This window comes from Pleurodeles waltl, unplaced genomic scaffold (genome assembly GCF_031143425.1).
Source record: "Pleurodeles waltl isolate 20211129_DDA unplaced genomic scaffold, aPleWal1.hap1.20221129 scaffold_97, whole genome shotgun sequence".
Lineage (NCBI taxonomy): Eukaryota > Metazoa > Chordata > Amphibia > Caudata > Salamandridae > Pleurodeles > Pleurodeles waltl.
This window is the reverse complement of record NW_027150408.1, coordinates 962,761-984,157: the sequence shown is the minus strand read 5'-3', so window position 1 is coordinate 984,157 and position 21,397 is coordinate 962,761. Positions and strand designations below refer to the sequence as shown.

The window sequence follows — 21,397 nt, the reverse complement described above, 5'->3', positions numbered from 1 at the left end:
GACCAAGGTGTTTATAATGATTCCCACCCATTTGTCTGACAATAATAATTTCATCTAGCAACGAAAAGGTAGCAATGGCAAAATGAATGCACCTCCCATAAGTGTCCAGCAGTGCCTAGGTAGATTACACTTATTTCAGAGTGTCTACCAAGGGTGCTATATGGTTGTGTACCCCGCAACCCACAGGTAGAAATATGTATGATTAATACATAATACATTCAAACATTGCAACCAAAGCGCTCTCTTTGTTCAAACGTGTGTAGCACAGTCCATCGCATAAGTCCGTCCTGTGTTGCAAGATCTTCTTTTATTGTGAAAGTTCAATTCAATTCATATTCCCGTACAGTTCTTCATCACAGTTCTTCATGCTTGACAGCTAACACGTGTTTCATCACAAAGTGACTTTCTCACGGCTGTGGGGTATAGAAATGAACATATGCACCTGAACCAAGTGTCCATGGTGAGCACTGGCTGTTGTGTAAAGTGACTTCCCAACAAAAGGCAGTGACGTGCTGCACCAAGTGTCGTATGGAAATGTGTATAAAGATAGTGCAGCGTGTGCATCCAGTGCGTGTGTAGAAATCCTAATGTGAGATGCAGTTCATACAAAGGCAGATATAGGTAACAGAGGTCAGGACAGAGAATACCTTAAGTGTCCATAAAAGGGAATGATTGAAAGACAATAATCAATGAGTCCACCATGAATAGTTTTTAGTGCTATTAGTGCCTGTACTGACCCCCTCCATAGCCCCTCCCCCTGCAGCTCCTACACCAGCCTCAGCTCTGCTCCTGGGGCGGGGGGGGGGCTCCTACACCATCCTCAGCTCTGCTCCTGGGGCGGGGGGGGGGACCCCTACACCATCCTCAGCTCTGCTCCTGGGGCGGGGGGGTGGGGGGACCCCTACACCATCCTCAGCTCTGCTCCTGGGGCGGGGGGGGGGCTCCTACACCATCCTCAGCTCTGCTCCTGGGGCGGGGGGGGGGCTCCTACACCATCCTCAGCTCTGCTCCTGGGGCGGGGGGGTCTCCTACACCATCCTCAGCTCTGCTCCTGGGGCGGGGGGGGGGACCCCTACACCATCCTCAGCTCTGCTCCTCCCCTCCAAAAACAGAAGAAGGGGAAGAGTCTGCAAGTGAAGGGGGTCTGGGGGAAAGTGTAGAGAAGCTCCATGGAGTCCGCATTGTACAGGGACAGCCGCCCCCCCTCGTAGTCCAGATACACCCCCAGCTTCAGGGGCTCGTCACGAGGGGACAGAAGGGTCTGAGGGGAGGTGAGAGCCGTGTATTCACCATAAAACCCACTCACAGCCCAGACCCCCCCCTCAGGTGACCATGTGATCCCTCTCCTCCTTTCCACAGACTCTGCTGCGACCCCCACTCCCCATTCTCCCGGCTCCCCCAGCACCTGCACCTCCCAGTAATGTCTGCCTGAGGTGAACCCCTCATTCCCCAGCACACAGGGATCACGAAAGGTGAATCTCTTGGGGGTGTCCACCAGGATCTGTTCTGTCCATGTCCCTCTCACACGTCTCCCTCCCTCAGACAGGCGGAGCTCAGGATGTGCTGTGTCTGGATCCAGAGTCACCATCACTGAAGAGAAGAGACTCAAAGTTAGAGATTTAAAGCTATATACATTTTATTTATACCATATATTCAGGTTCACAGGAGGCAAAACTATACAGCACCTCTCTAGAAGGAGCACTCACTGCACAATACACTGCACTACACAGCAACTACCTGGAAGGAGCTCACAATACAATACACTGCACTATACAGCACCTACCTCGAAGAAGCACACAGTACAATATACTGCACTATAGAAGGAGCACACCTCACAATACATTGCACTACACAGCACCTACCTGGGTGGAGCACACAGTGATTTACACTGCACTACACAGCATCTACCTGGAAGGAGCACACTGTACTGAACAATACACTGCACTACACATCACCTACCTGGAAGTAGCACATAGTACAATAAACTGCAGCTACCTTTAAAGAGCACACTCTAATACGCTGCACTACACTGCACCTGCATGGAAGGAGCAGACTGTACTACACAGCACCTACCTGTAAGGAGCAGACTGTACTGTACAACACACTGAACTACACAGCACCTACCTGCAAGGAGCACACAGTACAATACCCTGCATTGCACAGCGCCTACCTGGAAGGAGCATACTGTACTGTACAATACATTACACTAACAGCACCTACCTGGAAGGAGCACACTGTACTGTATAATACACTGCACTAGCAGAACCTACCTCTAAACAGCAAACTTCCAATACACTGCACACCACAGCACCTACCTGGAAGGAGCACACTGTACTGTACAATACACTGCACTACACAACACCTACCTGTAAGGAGCACACTGTAATGTACAAAACACTGCACTGCACCTACCTAAAAGGAGAACACTGTACTGTACAATTGTAGGAAAGTACCATCTTGCCTGGCATGTTACCCCCATTTTTCACTGTATATATGTTGTTTTAGTTGTATGTGTCACTGGGACCCTGGTAACCCAGGGCCCCAGTGCTCATAAGTGTGCCTGAATGTGTTACCTGTGTAGTGACTAACTGTCTCACTGAGGCTCTGCTAATCAGAACCTCAGTGGTTATGCTCTCTCATTTCTTTCCAAATTGTCACTGACAGGCTAGTGACCATTTTTACCAATTTACATTGGCTTACTGGAACACCCTTATAATTCCCTAGTATATGGTACTGAGGTACCCAGGGTATTGGGGTTCCAGGAGATCCCTATGGGCTGCAGCATTTCTTTTGCCACCCATAGGGAGCTCTGACAATTCTTACACAGGCCTGCCACTGCAGCCTGAGTGAAATAACGTCCACGTTATTTCACAGCCATTTTACACTGCACTTAAGTAACTTATAAGTCACCTATATGTCTAACCTTTACCTGGTAAAGGTTAGGTGCAAAGTTACTTAGTGTGAGGGCACCCTGGCACTAGCCAAGGTGCCCCCACATTGTTCAGAGCCAATTCACTGAACTTTGTGAGTGCGGGGACACCATTACACGCGTGCACTACATATAGGTCACTACCTATATGTAGCTCCACCATGGTAACTCCGAATATGGCCATGTAACATGTCTATGATCAAGGAATTGCCCCCTCTATGCCATCCTGGCATTGTTGGTACAATTCCATGATCCCAGTGGTCTGTAGCACAGACCCTGGTACTGCCAGACTGCCCTTCCTGGGGTTTCACTGCAGCTGCTGCTGCTGCCAACCCCTCAGACAGGCAGCTGCCCTCCTGGGGTCCAGCCAGGCCTGGCCCAGGATGGCAGAACAAAGAACTTCCTCTGAGAGAGGGTGTGACACCCTCTCCCTTTGGAAAATGGTGTGAAGGCAGGGGAGGAGTAGCCTCCCCCAGCCTCTGGAAATGCTTTGTTGGGCACAGATGTGCCCAATTCTGCATAAGCCAGTCTACACCGGTTCAGGGACCCCTTAGCCCCTGCTCTGGCGCGAAACTGGACAAAGGAAAGGGGAGTGACCACTCCCCTGACCTGCACCTCCCCTGGGAGGTGTCCAGAGCTCCTCCAGTGTGCTCCAGACCTCTGCCATCTTGGAAACAGAGGTGCTGCTGGCACACTGGACTGCTCTGAGTGGCCAGTGCCACCAGGTGACGTCAGAGACTCCTTGTGATAGGCTCCTTCAGGTGTTAGTAGCCTTTCCTCTCTCCTAGGTAGCCAAACCCTCTTTTCTGGCTATTTAGGGTCTCTGTCTCTGGGGAAACTTTAGATAACGAATGCATGAGCTCAGCCGAGTTCCTCTGCATCTCCCTCTTCACCTTCTGATAAGGAATCGACCGCTGACCGCGCTGGAAGCCTGCAAACCTGCAACATAGTAGCAAAGACGACTACTGCAACTCTGTAACGCTGATCCTGCCGCCTTCTCGACTGTTTTCCTGCTTGTGCATGCTGTGGGGGTAGTCTGCCTCCTCTCTGCACCAGAAGCTCCGAAGAAATCTCCCGTGGGTCGACGGAATCTTCCCCCTGCAACCGCAGGCACCAAAAAGCTGCATTACCGGTCCCTTGGGTCTCCTCTCAGCACGACGAGCGAGGTCCCTCGAATCCAGCGACTCTGTCCAAGTGACCCCCACAGTCCAGTGACTCTTCAGTCCCAGTTTGGTGGAGGTAAGTCCTTGCCTCACCTCGCTGGGCTGCATTGCTGGGAACCGCGACTTTGCAGCTACTCCGGCCCCTGTGCACTTCCGGCGGAAATCCTTTGTGCACAGCCAAGCCTGGGTCCACGGCACTCTAACCTGCATTGCACGACTTTCTAAGTTGGTCTCCGGCGACGTGGGACTCCTTTGTGCAACTTCGGCGAGCACCGTTTCACGCATCCTCGTAGTGCCTGTTTCTGGCACTTCTCCGGGTGCTACCTGCTTCAGTGAGGGCTCTTTGTCTTGCTCGACGTCCCCTCTCTCTGCAGGTCCAATTTGCGACCTCCTGGTCCCTCCTGGGCCCCAGCAGCGTCCAAAAAACGCCAAACGCACGATTTGCGTGTAGCAAGGCTTGTTGGCGTCCTTCCGGCGGGAAAACACTTCTGCACGACTCTCCAAGGCGAGAGGGATCCGTCCACCAAAGGGGAAGTCTCTAGCCCTTTTCGTTCCTGCAGAAACCTCAGCTTCTTCTGTCCAGTCGAAGCTTCTTTGCACCCGCAGCTGGCATTTCCTGGGCATCTGCCCATCTCCGACTTGCTTGTGACTTTTGGACTTGGTCCCCTTGTTCCACAGGTACCCTAGATTGGAAATCCACAGTTGTTGCATTGCTGGTTTGTGTCTTTCCTGCATTATCCCTCTAACACGACTCTTTTGTCCTTAGGGGAACTTTAGTGCACTTTGCACTCACTTTTCAGGGTCTTGGGGAGGGTTATTTTGCTAACTCTCACTATTTTCTAATAGTCCCAGCGACCCTCTACAAGGTCACATAGGTTTGGGGTCCATTCATGGTTCGCATTCCACTTCTGGAGTATATGGTTTGTGTTGCCCCTATCCCTATGTTTCCCCATTGCATCCTATTGTAACTATACATTGTTTGCACTGTTTTCTAAGACTATACTGCATATTTTTGCTATTGTGTATATATATCTTGTGTATATTTCCTATCCTCTCACTGAGGGTACACTCTAAGATACTTTGGCATATTGTCATAAAAATAAAGTACCTTTATTTTTAGTATAACTGTGTATTGTGTTTTCTTATGATATTGTGCATATGACACTAAGTGGTACTGTAGTAGCTTCACACGTCTCCTAGTTCAGCCTAAGCTGCTCTGCTAAGCTACCATTATCTATCAGCCTAAGCTGCTAGACACCCTATACACTAATAAGGGATAACTGGGCCTGGTGCAAGGTGCAAGTACCCCTTGGTACTCACTACAAGCCAGTCCAGCCTCCTACATTGGTTGTGCAGTGGTGGGATAAGTGCTTGAGACTACTTACCACTCTTGTCATTGTACTTTTCATAGGAGAAAAATATACAAAACAAGGTCAGTGTATATACACATAGCCAAAAAGTTTTGCATTTCCTCTTTTCACTCTTTTCTAAGTGCTGAAAAGTACTTCTAAACTTTCAAAAAGTTCTTAAAAGTTTAAAAAGTTTTTTCTGTCTTTCCAAAAAGTTCTGAAAACTTTTTTTTCTATCACTTTAACTCTCTCTAAAAATGTCTGGTACAGGCCAAAATGTTGAACTGTCCAAAATTGCATATGATCACCTTAGCTGGAAAGGAGCAAGGAGTCTCTGCATAGAGAGAGGTTTGAGTGTAGGGAAGAATCCTTCCTTAGAACTGTTAATTAATATGCTTAGAGTACAGGATAAGGCCATAAGTGGCCAATCTGGTGAAAAAGTAGCTAATGGTTCTCAATCTGATCCAGGGACTCCCCCAGGAAAAGGTTCAGGAAAGAAACTTCTCAGCCTGCCCATTACTAGACAGTCTAGCATAGTTGGTACAGAGGTTGAATCACACCATACTGATGGTGTGCTCTCACATTATGCTGGTAGCCAAGCTGTTAGGGTGCCCTCTGTAAGGGACAGGTCTCCTTCTGTTCATTCCCATCATACCTCTGTATCTAGAAATGTCCCTCCCACCCACCCTGATGACAGATTGTTAGAAAGGGAGCTCAATAGATTGAGAGTGGAACAAACCAGACTGAAGCTCAAGAAGCAACAGCTGGATTTGGATAGACAGTCTTTAGAATTAGAGAAGGAAAGACAGAAGTTGGGTTTAGATACCCATGGTGGCAGCAGCAGTATTCCCCATAGTCATCCTGCAAAAGAGCATGATTCCAGGAATCTGCACAAGATAGTTCCCCCTTATAAGGAGGGGGATGACATTAACAAGTGGTTTGCTGCACTTGAGAGGGCCTGTGCTGTACAGGATGTCCCTCAAAAGCAGTGGGCTGCTATCCTATGGCTATCATTTAGTGGAAAAGGTAGGGATAGGCTCCTTACTGTAAAAGAAAATGATGCCAATAATTTCCAAGTTCTTAAGAATGCACTCCTGGATGGTTATGGCTTAACCACTGAACAGTACAGGATAAAGTTCAGAGAGACCAAAAAGGAGTCTTCACAAGACTGGGTTGATTTCATTGACCATTCAGTGAAGGCCTTGGAGGGGTGGTTACATGGCAGTAAAGTTACTGATTATGACAGCCTGTATAACTTAATCCTGAGAGAGCATATTCTTAATAATTGTGTGTCTGATTTGTTGCACCAGTACTTGGTGGACTCTGATCTGACCTCTCCCCAAGAATTGGGAAAGAAGGCAGACAAATGGGTCAGAACAAGAGTGAACAGAAAAGTTCATACAGGGGGTGACAAAGATGGCAACAAAAAGAAGGATGGTAAGTCTTCTGACAAGGGTGGGGACAAATCTAAAAATGAGTCTTCATCAGGCCCACAAAAACACTCTGGTGGGGGTGGTGGGCCCAAATCCTCCTTTAATCAGAACAAGGAAAAGAAACCATGGTGCTATTTATGTAAAATAAAAGGCCATTGGACAACAGATCCCAGTTGTCCAAAGAAAGGCACCACAGCTCCTACCACTACAACCCCTACTGCTACACCTAGTGTCCCTACTAATAGCAGTGGTGGTGGGAGCAAACCTACTAATAGCCAATCCAAGGGAGTAGCTGGGCTCACTTTTGGTAATTTAGTTGGGGTTGGTCTGATTAGGGAGACCACAGAGGCTACTTTAGTCTCTGAAGGGGCTATTGATTTAGCCACTTTGGTTGCTTGCCCCCATAACTTGGAGAAGTACAAGCAACTAACCCTAATAAATGGTGTTGAGGTCCAGGCCTACAGGGACACAGGTGCCAGTGTCACAATGGTGATTGAGAAACTGGTGCACCCTGAACAACACATACTTGGACACCAGTACCAAGTAACCGATGCTCACAACATAACACAAAGCCACCCCATGGCTGTTGTAAATCTCAACTGGGGGGGGGGGGTAACTGGTCCAAAGAAAGTTGTGGTAGCTTCAGATTTACCTGTAGACTGTCTATTAGGGAATGATTTGGAGACATCAGCTTGGTCAGATGTGGAGTTGGAGGCCCATGCAGCAATGCTGGGCATCCCAGGGCATATTTTTGCTTTGACAAGGGCTCAGGCCAAAAAGCAAAAAGGACAGGGAAGCTTGGATCCTGGAACAATGGACCAAGTGCTCCCTAAAGCTAGGGCTAGTAGAAGCAAACCACTTCCTACTATCCCTCCCTCTACAGTGGATTCAACTTCTGAGGAAGAAGAATTCCCTCCCTGTGCAGAACCTACACCAGAGGAGCTGGAAGCAGACACTGCTGAGCTTTTGGGTGAAGGGGGGCCTGCCAGGGAGGAGCTGAGTGTGGCACAGCAAACCTGTCCCACATTAGAGGGTCTCAGACAGCAAGCTGTCAAACAGGCTAATGGGGATGTCAGTGACTCTCACAGAGTTTACTGGGAGGACAACCTCTTGTACACTGAGCATAGGGATCCTAAACCTGGAGCTGCCAGGAGATTAGTGATTCCTCAGGAGTACAGAAAGTTCCTCCTAACACTGGCACATGACATTCCCTTAGCTGGGCACCTGGGTCAAATGAAAACTTGGAACAGATTGGTACCATTGTTTCATTGGCCTAGGATGTCTGAGGACACAAAGGAATTTTGTAAGTCCTGTGAAACCTGTCAAGCCAGTGGCAAGACAGGTGGCACTCCAAAGGCACCCCTTATCCCACTGCCTGTGGTTGGGGTTCCCTTTGAAAGGGTAGGGGGACATAGTTGGCCCCCTTGACCCTCCTACTGCTTCAGGCAATAGGTTTATCTTAGTGGTAGTGGACCATGCCACAAGATATCCTGAAGCTATTCCTTTAAGGACCACTACAGCTCCTGCAGTGGCAAAGGCCCTCCTGGGAATATTTTCCAGAGTGGGCTTCCCAAAGGAAGTGGTATCAGACAGGGGAAGCAATTTCATGTCTGCATACTTAAAGGCCATGTGGAAGGAGTGTGGTGTAACGTACAAGTTCACAACACCCTATCATCCACAAACAAATGGACTGGTAGAGAGATTTAATAAAACTCTCAAAGGCATGATTATGGGACTCCCTGAAAAACTCCGCAGGAGATGGGATATCCTTCTACCATGCCTCCTTTTTGCCTACAGGGAGGTACCCCAGAAAGGAGTGGGCTTCAGCCCCTTTGAACTTCTTTTGGGACACCCTGTTAGGGGTCCACTCGCACTTGTAAAGGAGGGTTGGGAACAACCTTTAAAAACTCCTAAGCAGGATATTGTGGATTATGTACTTGGCCTCAGATCAAGGATGGCTGAGTACATGAAAAAGGCCAGTAAAAACCTTCAGGCCAGCCAAGAGCTCCAGAAGCAATGGCATGATCAGAAGGCTGTTTTGGTTCAGTACCAACCAGGGCAGAAAGTGTGGGTCTTGGAGCCTGTGGCCCCAAGAGCACTCCAAGATAAATGGAGTGGACCCCACACAATTGTTGAAAAGAAGGGTGAAGTCACCTACTTGGTTGACTTAGGCACTGCCAGGAGTCCCCTTAGGGTGCTCCATGTCAACCGCCTGAAACCCTACTATGACAGGGCTGATCTCACCCTGCTCATGGCAACAGATGAGGGACAGGAAGAAGACAGTGATCCTCTACCTGATCTCTTCTCTTCCACAGAACAAGATGCTCTTGTGGAAGGTGTAGTTTTGGCTGATTGTCTTACTGCTGAGCAGAAAGATAATTGCATAAATCTCCTAGGACAATTTTCAGAACTCTTCTCTATTGTGCCAGGCACCACTTCTTGGTGTGAGCACACTATAGATACTGGAGACAGTTTACCTGTCAAAAGTAAGATCTATAGGCAGCCTGACCATGTCAGGGACTGCATAAAGCAAGAAGTTCAGAAAATGTTGGAACTAGGAGTGGTTGAGCCCTCTGACAGTCCATGGGCTTCTCCTGTGGTACTGGTACCAAAACCCAATTCTAAAGATGGAAAGAAAGAAATGCGGTTTTGTGTAGACTATAGAGGTCTCAACTTGGTAACCAAAACTGATGCTCACCCTATACCCAGGGCAGATGAGCTCATAGATACACTGGCATCTGCCAAGTATCTAAGCACTTTTGATTTGACTGCAGGGTATTGGCAGATCAAATTGTCAGAAGATGCTAAACCTAAGACTGCATTTTCTACCATTGGAGGACATTACCAGTTTACTGTAATGCCTTTTGGTTTGAAAAATGCACCTGCCACTTTTCAGAGGTTGGTGAACACAGTCCTGCAAGGGCTGGAAGCTTTCAGTGCAGCATATTTGGACGATATAGCTGTCTTTAGCTCCAGCTGGGATGATCACCTGGTCCACCTATGGAAAGTTTTGGAGGCCCTGCAAAAGGCAGGCCTCACTATCAAGGCTTCAAAGTGCCAGATAGGGCAGGGTAAGGTGGTTTATCTGGGACACCTTGTTGGTGGGGAACAGATTGCACCACTTCAGGGGAAAATCCAAACAATTATTGATTGGGTTCCCCCTACCACTCAGACTCAGGTGAGAGCCTTCCTAGGCCTCACTGGGTATTACAGGAGGTTCATTAAGAACTATGGCTCCATTGCAGCCCCTCTTAATGACCTCACTTCCAAGAAAATGCCTAAAAAGGTATTATGGACAGCAAGCTGTCAGAAAGCTTTTGAGGAGCTGAAGCAGGCCATGTGCTCTGCACCTGTCCTGAAAAGCCCTTGTTACTCTAAAAAATTCTATGTCCAAACTGATGCATCTGAATTAGGAGTAGGGGCAGTCCTATCACAACTTAATTCTGACGGCCAGGATCAACCTGTTGCTTTTATTAGTAGGAGGTTGACCCCTAGAGAAAAGCGTTGGTCTGCCATTGAGAGGGAGGCCTTTGCTGTGGTCTGGGCTCTGAAGAAGTTGAGGCCATACCTGTTTGGCACTCACTTCATTGTTCAGACAGACCACAAACCTCTACTTTGGCTAAAACAAATGAAAGGTGAAAATCCTAAATTATTGAGGTGGTCCATATCCCTACAGGGAATGGACTATACAGTGGAACATAGACCTGGGAGTAGCCACTCCAATGCAGATGGACTCTCCAGATATTTCCACTTAGACAATGAAGACTCATCAGGTAATGGCTAGTCTTATTGTCCTTCGTTTGGGGGGGGGTTGTGTAGGAAAGTACCATCTTGCCTGGCATGTTACCCCCATTTTTCACTGTATATATGTTGTTTTAGTTGTATGTGTCACTGGGACCCTGGTAACCCAGGGCCCCAGTGCTCATAAGTGTGCCTGAATGTGTTACCTGTGTAGTGACTAACTGTCTCACTGAGGCTCTGCTAATCAGAACCTCAGTGGTTATGCTCTCTCATTTCTTTCCAAATTGTCACTGACAGGCTAGTGACCATTTTTACCAATTTACATTGGCTTACTGGAACACCCTTATAATTCCCTAGTATATGGTACTGAGGTACCCAGGGTATTGGGGTTCCAGGAGATCCCTATGGGCTGCAGCATTTCTTTTGCCACCCATAGGGAGCTCTGACAATTCTTACACAGGCCTGCCACTGCAGCCTGAGTGAAATAACGTCCACGTTATTTCACAGCCATTTTACACTGCACTTAAGTAACTTATAAGTCACCTATATGTCTAACCTTTACCTGGTAAAGGTTAGGTGCAAAGTTACTTAGTGTGAGGGCACCCTGGCACTAGTCAAGGTGCCCCCACATTGTTCAGAGCCAATTCACTGAACTTTGTGAGTGCGGGGACACCATTACACGCGTGCACTACATATAGGTCACTACCTATATGTAGCTCCACCATGGTAACTCCGAATATGGCCATGTAACATGTCTATGATCATGGAATTGCCCCCTCTATGCCATCCTGGCATTGTTGGTACAATTCCATGATCCCAGTGGTCTGTAGCACAGACCCTGGTACTGCCAGACTGCCCTTCCTGGGGTTTCACTGCAGCTGCTGCTGCTGCCAACCCCTCAGACAGGCAGCTGCCCTCCTGGGGTCCAGCCAGGCCTGGCCCAGGATGGCAGAACAAAGAACTTCCTCTGAGAGAGGGTGTGACACCCTCTCCCTTTGGAAAATGGTGTGAAGGCAGGGGAGGGGTAGCCTCCCCCAGCCTCTGGAAATACTTTGTTGGGCACAGATGTGCCCAATTCTGCATAAGCCAGTCTACACCGGTTCAGGGACCCCTTAGCCCCTGCTCTGGCGCGAAACTGGACAAAGGAAAGGGGAGTGACCACTCCCCTGACCTGCACCTCCCCTGGGAGGTGTCCAGAGCTCCTCCAGTGTGCTCCAGACCTCTGCCATCTTGGAAACAGAGGTGCTGCTGGCACACTGGACTGCTCTGAGTGGCCAGTGCCACCAGGTGACGTCAGAGACTCCTTGTGATAGGCTCCTTCAGGTGTTAGTAGCCTTTCCTCTCTCCTAGGTAGCCAAACCCTCTTTTCTGGCTATTTAGGGTCTCTGTGTCTGGGGAAACTTTAGATAACGAATGCATGAGCTCAGCCGAGTTCCTCTGCATCTCCCTCTTCACCTTCTGATAAGGAATCGACCGCTGACCGCGCTGGAAGCCTGCAAACCTGCAACATAGTAGCAAAGACGACTACTGCAACTCTGTAACGCTGATCCTGCCGTCTTCTCGACTGTTTTCCTGCTTATGCATGCTGTGGGGGTAGTCTGCCTCCTCTCTGCACCAGAAGCTCCGAAGAAATCTCCCGTGGGTCGACGGAATCTTCCCCCTGCAACCGCAGGCACCAAAAAGCTGCATTACCGGTCCCTTGGGTCTCCTCTCAGCACGACGAGCGAGGTCCCTCGAATCCAGCGACTCTGTCCAAGTGACCCCCACAGTCCAGTGACTCTTCAGTCTCAGTTTGGTGGGGGTAAGTCCTTGCCTCACCTCGCTGGGCTGCATTGCTGGGAACCGCGACTTTGCAGCTACTCCGGCCCCTGTGCACTTCCGGCGGAAATCCTTCGTGCACAGCCAAGCCTGGGTCCACGGCACTCTAACCTGCATTGCACGACTTTCTAAGTTGGTCTCCGGCGACGTGGGACTCCTTTGTGCAACTTCGGTGAGCACCGTTTCACGCATCCTCGTAGTGCCTGTTTCTGGCACTTCTCCGGGTGCTACCTGCTTCAGTGAGGACTCTTTGTCTTGCTCGACGTCCCCTCTCTCTGCAGGTCCAATTTGCGACCTCCTGGTCCCTCCTGGGCCCCAGCAGCGTCCAAAAAAACGCCAAACGCACGATTTGCGTGTAGCAAGGCTTGTTGGCGTCCTTCCGGCGGGAAAACACTTCTGCACGACTCTCCAAGGCGAGAGGGATCCGTCCACCAAAGGGGAAGTCTCTAGCCCTTTTCGTTCCTGCAGAAACCTCAGCTTCTTCCGTCCAGTCGAAGCTTCTTTGCACCCGCAGCTGGCATTTCCTGGGCATCTGCCCATCTCCGACTTGCTTGTGACTTTTGGACTTGGTCCCCTTGTTCCACAGGTACCCTAGATTGGAAATCCACAGTTGTTGCATTGCTGGTTTGTGTCTTTCCTGCATTATCCCTCTTACACGACTCTTTTGTCCTTAGGGGAACTTTAGTGCACTTTGCACTCACTTTTCAGGGTCTTGGGGAGGGTTATTTTGCTAACTCTCACTATTTTCTAATAGTCCCAGCGACCCTCTACAAGGTCACATAGGTTTGGGGTCCATTCGTGGTTCGCATTCCACTTCTGGAGTATATGGTTTGTGTTGCCCCTATCCCTATGTTTCCCCATTGCATCCTATTGTAACTATACATTGTTTGCACTGTTTTCTAAGACTATACTGCATATTTTTGCTATTGTGTATATATATCTTGTGTATATTTCCTATCCTCTCACTGAGGGTACACTCTAAGATACTTTGGCATATTGTCATAAAAATAAAGTACCTTTATTTTTAGTATAACTGTGTATTGTGTTTTCTTATGATATTGTGCATATGACACTAAGTGGTACTGTAGTAGCTTCACACGTCTCCTAGTTCAGCCTAAGCTGCTCTGCTAAGCTACCATTATCTATCAGCCTAAGCTGCTAGACACCCTATACACTAATAAGGGATAACTGGGCCTGGTGCAAGGTGCAAGTACCCCTTGGTACTCACTACAAGCCAGTCCAGCCTCCTACACCTATACACTAATAAGGGATAACTGGGCCTGGTGCAAGGTGCAAGTACCCCTTGGTACTCACTACAAGCCAGTCCAGCCTCCTACAACAATGCACTGCACTACACCTACCTGGAAGGAGGACACTGTATAATACACTCCACTATAGAAGGAGAACACTGTCCTCTAGAATACACTGCACTACACAGCACCTACCTGGAAGGAGCAGACTGTACTGCACAATACACTGCACTACACAGTACCTACCTTGAAGGAGCACACAGTACAATACAGTGCACTACACAGAACCTACCTGCAAGGGGCGCATTGTACTGTACAATATATTGCACTACACAGCACCTACTTGGAAGTAGCACACTAAACTATACAATACACTGCACTACACAGTACCTACTGTAAGGAGCCCACTACTGTACAATACACCGCACTACACAGCATGTACCTGTAAAGAACACACTGTACAATTCACTACACTACACATCACATACTTGGAAGGAGCCATTGAACTGTACAATACACTGCACTACACCTACCTGGAAAGGAGCACACCGTACTACACAATGCACTGGCCTAACCGCACCTATGTGGTTAGGAGCACACTGTACAGTACAATACACTGTACTAAAAAGCACCTACCTGGAAGGAACACACTGTACTGTACAATACACGGCAATACAACACACCTATTGGGAAGGAGCACACAGTGATTTACACTGCACTACACAGCACCTACCTGGAAGGAGCACACTGTACTGTGTAATACACTGCACTACACATCACCTACCTGGAAGTAGCACATAGTACAATAAACTGCACCTACCTTTAAAAAGCACACTCTAATACGCTGCGCTGCACCTGCATGGAAGGAGCAGACTGTACTGTAGAATAAAATGCACTACACAGCACGGACCTGGAAGAAGCACACTGCACTGTACAATAGACTGCACTAACATCACCTACCCGGCAGGAGCACACTGTATTGTACAGTACAATGCACAAGCAGCAGCTACTTGCAAAGAGCACCATGTACACTACATTGCACTAGACAGCACTTACCTGGAAGGAGCACACTGTACTGTACAATACACTGCACTACACAGCACATACCTGGAAGGAAGGGGCACACAGTACTGTACAATACACTGCACTACACCACACCTACCTGGAAGGAGCACAAACTACAACACACTGCACTACACAGCACCTACGTGGAAGGAGCACACTGTACTGTGCAATACATTACACAACATACCACCTACCTGGAAAGAGCACACTTTACTGTACAAAACATTGCACTACACAACACCTACCTGGAGGAACCACACTAGAAAACACTGTACTACACACTGAACTTACTGCACAATACACTGCACCAGACAAGACCTACCTGGCAGGAGCACACTGTATTGTACAGTACACAGCACAAGCAGCAGCTACCTGCAAATAGCACCCTGTACAATACACTGCACTAAACAGCACATACCTGGAAGGAACACATAGTAGAATACACTGCACTATACTGCATCTACCTGGAACAACCACAATGTGCAATAAACTGCACTCCACAGCACCTACCTGGAAGGAGCACATTGTACTGTACAATACACTGCACTACACAGCACCTACCTGGAAGGAGCATACTGTACTGGACAATACACTGCTCTACACAGCACCTACCTGGAAGAAGCACACTGACCTGTACAATACACTGCACTAACAGAGCCTACCTGCACTACACAGCACCTACCTGGAAGGAGCACACTGTACAATACACTGCACTACACCGCACATATCTGGAAGTAGAACACAGTACAATATACTGCACAACACAGCATGTACCTGCAAGGAGCAGACTATACAATACACTGCACTACACATAACTTACCTGGAAGGAGCACAGTGTACTGTACAATACACTGCACTACACAGCAGCTACCTAGAACGAGCACACTGTACTGTACAATACACTGCACTACACTACAGAGCACCTACCTGGAAAACCCAAACTGTAGAATAAACTGCACTACACAGCACCTACCTGGAAAACCCACACTGTAGAATAAACTGCACTACACAGCACCTACCTGGAAGGAGCACACTGTATTTTACAATACACTGCACTAACCAGCACCTACCTGGAAGGAGCACACTGTACTATACAATACACTCCACTAACAGCACCTACCTGGAAGGAGCACATTGTACTGTACAATACACCGCACTAGCAGCACCTATCCTGTAAAGAGCACTCTGTAGAATACACTGCAGTACACAGCACATACCTGGAATGAGCACACTGTACTGTACTATACACTGTACTACACCGCACCTACCTGGAAGGAGCCCATTGTACTGTACAATACACTGCACTACATCACACCTTCCCTGAACGGAGTACACTGTACTGTACAATGCACTTCACTACACAGCACCTACCTGGAAGGAGCACACTGTACTGTATACTACACTGGCCTAACAGCACCTACCAGATTAGGAGCACACTGTACCGTACAATACACTGCACTACACAGCACCTACCTGGAAGGAGCACACTGTACTGTATACTACACTGGCCTAACAGCACCTACCTGTAGGAGGCTGGACTGGCTTGTAGTGAGTACCAAGGGGTACTTGCACCTTGCACCAGGCCCAGTTATCCCTTATTAGTGTATAGGGTGTCTAGCAGCTTAGGCTGATAGATAATGGTAGCTTAGCAGAGCAGCTTAGGCTAAACTAGGAGACGTGTGAAGCTACTACAGTACCACTTAGTGTCATATGCACAATATCATAAGAAAACACAATACACAGTTATACTAAAAATAAAGGTACTTTATTTTTATGACAATATGCCAAAGTATCTTAGAGTGTACCCTCAGTGAGAGGATAGGAAATATACACAAGATATATATACACAATAGCAAAAATATGCAGTATAGTCTTAGAAAACAGTGCAAACAATGTATAGTTACAATAGGATGCAATGGGGAAACATAGGGATAGGGGCAACACAAACCATATACTCCAGAAGTGGAATGCGAACCACGAATGGACCCCAAACCTATGTGACCTTGTAGAGGGTCGCTGGGACTATTAGAAAATAGTGAGAGTTAGAAAAATAACCCTCCCCAAGACCCTGAAAAGTGAGTGCAAAGTGCACTAAAGTTCCCCTAAGGACAAAAGAGTCGTGTTATAGGAATAATGCAGGAAAGACACAAACCAGCAATGCAACAACTGTGGATTTCCAATCTAGGGTACCTGTGGAACAAGGGGACCAAGTCCAAAAGTCACAAGCAAGTCGGAGATGGGCAGATGCCCAGGAAATGCCAGCTGCGGGTGCAAAGAAGCTTCGACTGGACAGAAGAAGCTGAGGTTTCTGCAGGAACGAAAAGGGCTAGAGACTTCCCCTTTGGTGGACGGATCCCTCTCGCCTTGGAGAGTCGTGCAGAAGTGTTTTCCCGCCGAAAGGACGCCAACAAGCCTTGCTACACGCAAATCGTGCGTTTGGCGTTTTTGGACGCTGCTGGGGCCCAGGAGGGACCAGGAGGTCGCAAATTAGACCTGCAGAGAGAGGGGACGTCGAGCAAGACAAAGAGCCCTCACTGAAGCAGGTAGCACCCGGAGAAGTGCCAGAAACAGGCACTACGAGGATGCGTGAAACGGTGCTCGCCGAAGTTGCACAAAGGAGTCCCACGTCGCCGGAGACCAACTTAGAAAGTCGTGCAATGCAGGTTAGAGTGCCGTGGACCCAGGCTTGGCTGTGCACGAAGGATTTCCGCCGGAAGTGCACAGGGGCCGGAGTAGCTGCAAAGTTGCGGTTCCCAGCAATGCAGCCCAGCGAGGTGAGGCAAGGACTTACCTCCACCAAACTTGGGCTGAAGAGTCACTGGACTGTGGGGGTCACTTGGACAGCGTCGCTGGATTCGAGGGACCTCGCTCGTCGTGCTGAGAGGAGACCCAAGGGACCGGTAATGCAGCTTTTTGGTGCCTGCGGTTGCAGGGGGAAGATTCCGTCGACCCACGGGAGATTTCTTCGGAGCTTCTGGTGCAGAGAGGAGGCAGGCTACCCCCACAGCATGCACAAGCAGGAAAACAGTCGAGAAGGCGGCAGGATCAGCGTTACAGAGTTGCAGTAGTCGTCTTTGCTACTATGTTGCAGGTTTGCAGGCTTCCAGCGCGGTCAGCGGTCGATTCCTTATCAGAAGGTGAAGAGAGAGATGCAGAGGAACTCGGCTGAGCTCATGCATTCGTTATCTAAAGTTTCCCCAGAGACAGAGACCCTAAATAGCCAGAAAAGAGGGTTTGGCTACCTAGGAGAGAGGAAAGGCTACTAACACCTGAAGGAGCCTATCAGCAGGAGTCTCTGACGTCACCTGGTGGCACTGGCCACTCAGAGCAGTCCAGTGTGCCAGCAGCACCTCTGTTTCCAAGATGGCAGAGGTCTGGAGCACACTGGAGGAGCTCTGGACACCTCCCAGGGGAGGTGCAGGTCAGGGGAGTGGTCACTCCCCTTTCCTTTGTCCAGTTTCGCGCCAGAGCAGGGGCTAAGGGGTCCCTGAACCGGTGTAGACTGGCTTATGCAGAATTGGGCACATCTGTGCCCAACAAAGCATTTCCAGAGGCTGGGGGAGGCTACTCCTCCCCTGCCTTCACACCATTTTCCAAAGGGAGAGGGTGTCACACCCTCTCTCAGAGGAAGTTCTTTGTTCTGCCATCCTGGGCCAGGCCTGGCTGGACCCCAGGAGGGCAGCTGCCTGTCTGAGGGGTTGGCAGCAGCAGCAGCTGCAGTGAAACCCAAGGAAGGGCAGTCTGGCAGTACCAGGGTCTGTGCTACAGACCACTGGGATCATGGAATTGTATCAACAATGCCAGGATGGCATAGAGGGGGCAATTCCATGATCATAGACATGTTACATGGCCATATTCGGAGTTACCATGGTGAAGCTACATATAGGTAGTGACCTATATGTAGTGCACGCGTGTAATGGTGTCCCCGCACTCACAAAGTTCAGTGAATTGGCTCTGAACAATGTGGGGGCACCTTGGCTAGTGCCAGGGTGCCCTCACACTAAGTAACTTTGCACCTAACCTTTACCAGGTAAAGGTTAGACATATAGGTGACTTATAAGTTACTTAAGTGCAGTGTAAAATGGCTGTGAAATAACGTGGACGTTATTTCACTCAGGCTGCAGTGGCAGGCCTGTGTAAGAATTGTCAGAGCTCCCTATGGGTGGCAAAAGAAATGCTGCAGGCCATAGGGATCTCCTGGAACCCCAATACCCTGGGTACCTCAGTACCATATACTAGGGAATTATAAGGGTGTTCCAGTAAGCCAATGTAAATTGGTAAAAATGGTCACTAGCCTGTCAGTGACAATTTGGAAAGAAATGAGAGAGCATAACCACTGAGGTTCTGATTAGCAGAGCCTCAGTGAGACAGTTAGTCACTACACAGGTAACACATTCAGGCACACTTATGAGCACTGGGGCCCTGGGTTACCAGGGTCCCAGTGACACATACAACTAAAACAACATATATACAGTGAAAAATGGGGGTAATATGCCAGGCAAGATGGTACTTTCCTACACAACCCCCCCCCCAAACGAAGGACAATAAGACTAGCCATTACCTGATGAGTCTTCATTGTCTAAGTGGAAATATCTGGAGAGTCCATCTGCATTGGAGTGGCTACTCCCAGGTCTATGTTCCAGTGTATAGTCCATTCCCTGTAGGGATATGGACCACCTCAACAATTTTGGATTTTCACCTTTCATTTGTTTTAGCCAAAGTAGAGGTTTGTGGTCTGTCTGAACAATGAAGTGAGTGCCAAACAGGTATGGCCTCAACTTCTTCAGAGCCCAGACCACAGCAAAGGCCTCCCTCTCAATGGCAGACCAACGCTTTTCTCTAGGGGTCAACCTTCTACTAATAAAAGCAACAGGTTGATCCTGGCCCTCAGAATTAAGTTGTGATAGGACTGCCCCTACTCCTAATTCAGATGCATCAGCTTGGACATAGAATTTTTTAGAGTAACAAGGGCTTTTCAGGACAGGTGCAGAGCACATGGCCTGCTTCAGCTCCTCAAAAGCTTTCTGACAGCTTGCTGTCCATAATTCCTTTTTAGGCATTTTCTTGGAAGTGAGGTCATTAAGAGGGGCTGCAATGGAGCCGTAGTTCTTAATGAACCTCCTGTAATACCCAGTGAGGCCTAGGAAGGCTCTCACCTGAGTCTGAGCGGTAGGGGGAACCCAATCAATAATTGTTTGGATTTTCCCCTGAAGTGGTGCAATCTGTTCCCCACCAACAAGGTGTCCCAGATAAACCACCTTACCCTGCCCTATCTGGCACTTTGAAGCCTTGATAGTGAGGCCTGCCTTTTGCAGGGCCTCCAAAACTTTCCATAGGTGGACCAGGTGATCATCCCAGCTGGAGCTAAAGACAGCTATATCGTCCAAATATGCTGCACTGAAAGCTTCCAGCCCTTGCAGGACTGTGTTCACCAACCTCTGAAAAGTGGCAGGTGCATTTTTCAAACCAAAAGGCATTACAGTAAACTGGTAATGTCCTCCAATGGTAGAAAATGCAGTCTTAGGTTTAGCATCTTCTGACAATTTGATCTGCCAATACCCTGCAGTCAAATCAAAAGTGCTTAGATACTTGGCAGATGCCAGTGTATCTATGAGCTCATCAGCCCTGGGTATAGGGTGAGCATCAGTTTTGGTTACCAAGTTGAGACCTCTATAGTCTACACAAAACCTCATTTCCTTCTTTCCATCTTTAGAATTGGGTTTTGGTACCAGTACCACAGGAGAAGCCCATGGACTGTCAGAGTGCTCAACCACTCCTAGTTCCAACATTTTCTGAACTTCTTGCTTTATGCAGTCCCTGACATGGTCAGGCTGCCTATAGATCTTACTTTTGACAGGTAAACTGTCTGCAGTACCTATAGTGTGCTCACACCAAGAAGTGGTGCCTGGCACAGTAGAGAAGAGTTCTGAAAATTGTCCTAGGAGATTTATGCAATTGTCTTTCTGCTCAGCAGTAAGACAATCAGCCAAAACTACACCTTCCACAAGAGCATCTTGATCTGTGGAAGAGAAGAGATCAGGTAGAGGATCACTGTCTTCTTCCTGTCCCTCATCTGTTGCCATGAGCAGGGTGAGATCAGCCCTGTCATAGTAGGGTTTCAGGCGGTTGACATGGAGCACCCTAAGGGGACTCCTGGCAGTGCCTAAGTCAACCAAGTAGGTGACTTCACCCTTCTTTTCAACAATTGTGTGGGGTCCACTCCATTTGTCTTGGAGTGCTCTTGGGGCCACAGGCTCCAAGACCCACACTTTCTGCCCTGGTTGGTACTGAACCAAAACAGCCTTCTGATCATGCCATTGCTTCTGGAGCTCTTGGCTGGCCTGAAGGTTTTTACTGGCCTTTTTCATGTACTCAGCCATCCTTGATCTGAGGCCAAGTACATAGTCCACAATATCCTGTTTAGGAGCTTTTAAAGGTTGTTCCCAACCCTCCTTTACAAGTGTGAGTGGACCCCTAACAGGGTGTCCAAAAAGAAGTTCAAAGGGGCTGAAGCCCACTCCTTTCTGGGGTACCTCCCTGTAGGCAAAAAGGAGGCATGGTAGAAGGATATCCCATCTCCTGCGGAGTTTTTCAGGGAGACCCATAATCATGCCTTTGAGAGTTTTATTAAATCTCTCCACCAGTCCAT

General features: G+C 48.6%; 1 protein-coding gene across 1 annotated transcript in view; it reads right to left on the bottom strand.

The window, feature by feature from the left end:
- Nucleotides 1-288: 288 nt before the first annotated feature.
- LOC138282304 (E3 ubiquitin-protein ligase TRIM39-like) overlaps nucleotides 289-21,397 on the bottom strand; it is a 95,871-nt gene continuing 74,762 nt past the window's right edge. The window contains exon 4 of the mRNA XM_069219691.1: nucleotides 289-1,590. Coding sequence (XP_069075792.1) covers nucleotides 1,073-1,590 — 518 coding nt within the window. The 3' untranslated portion in view covers nucleotides 289-1,072. The remainder of the gene's footprint in view (nucleotides 1,591-21,397) is intronic.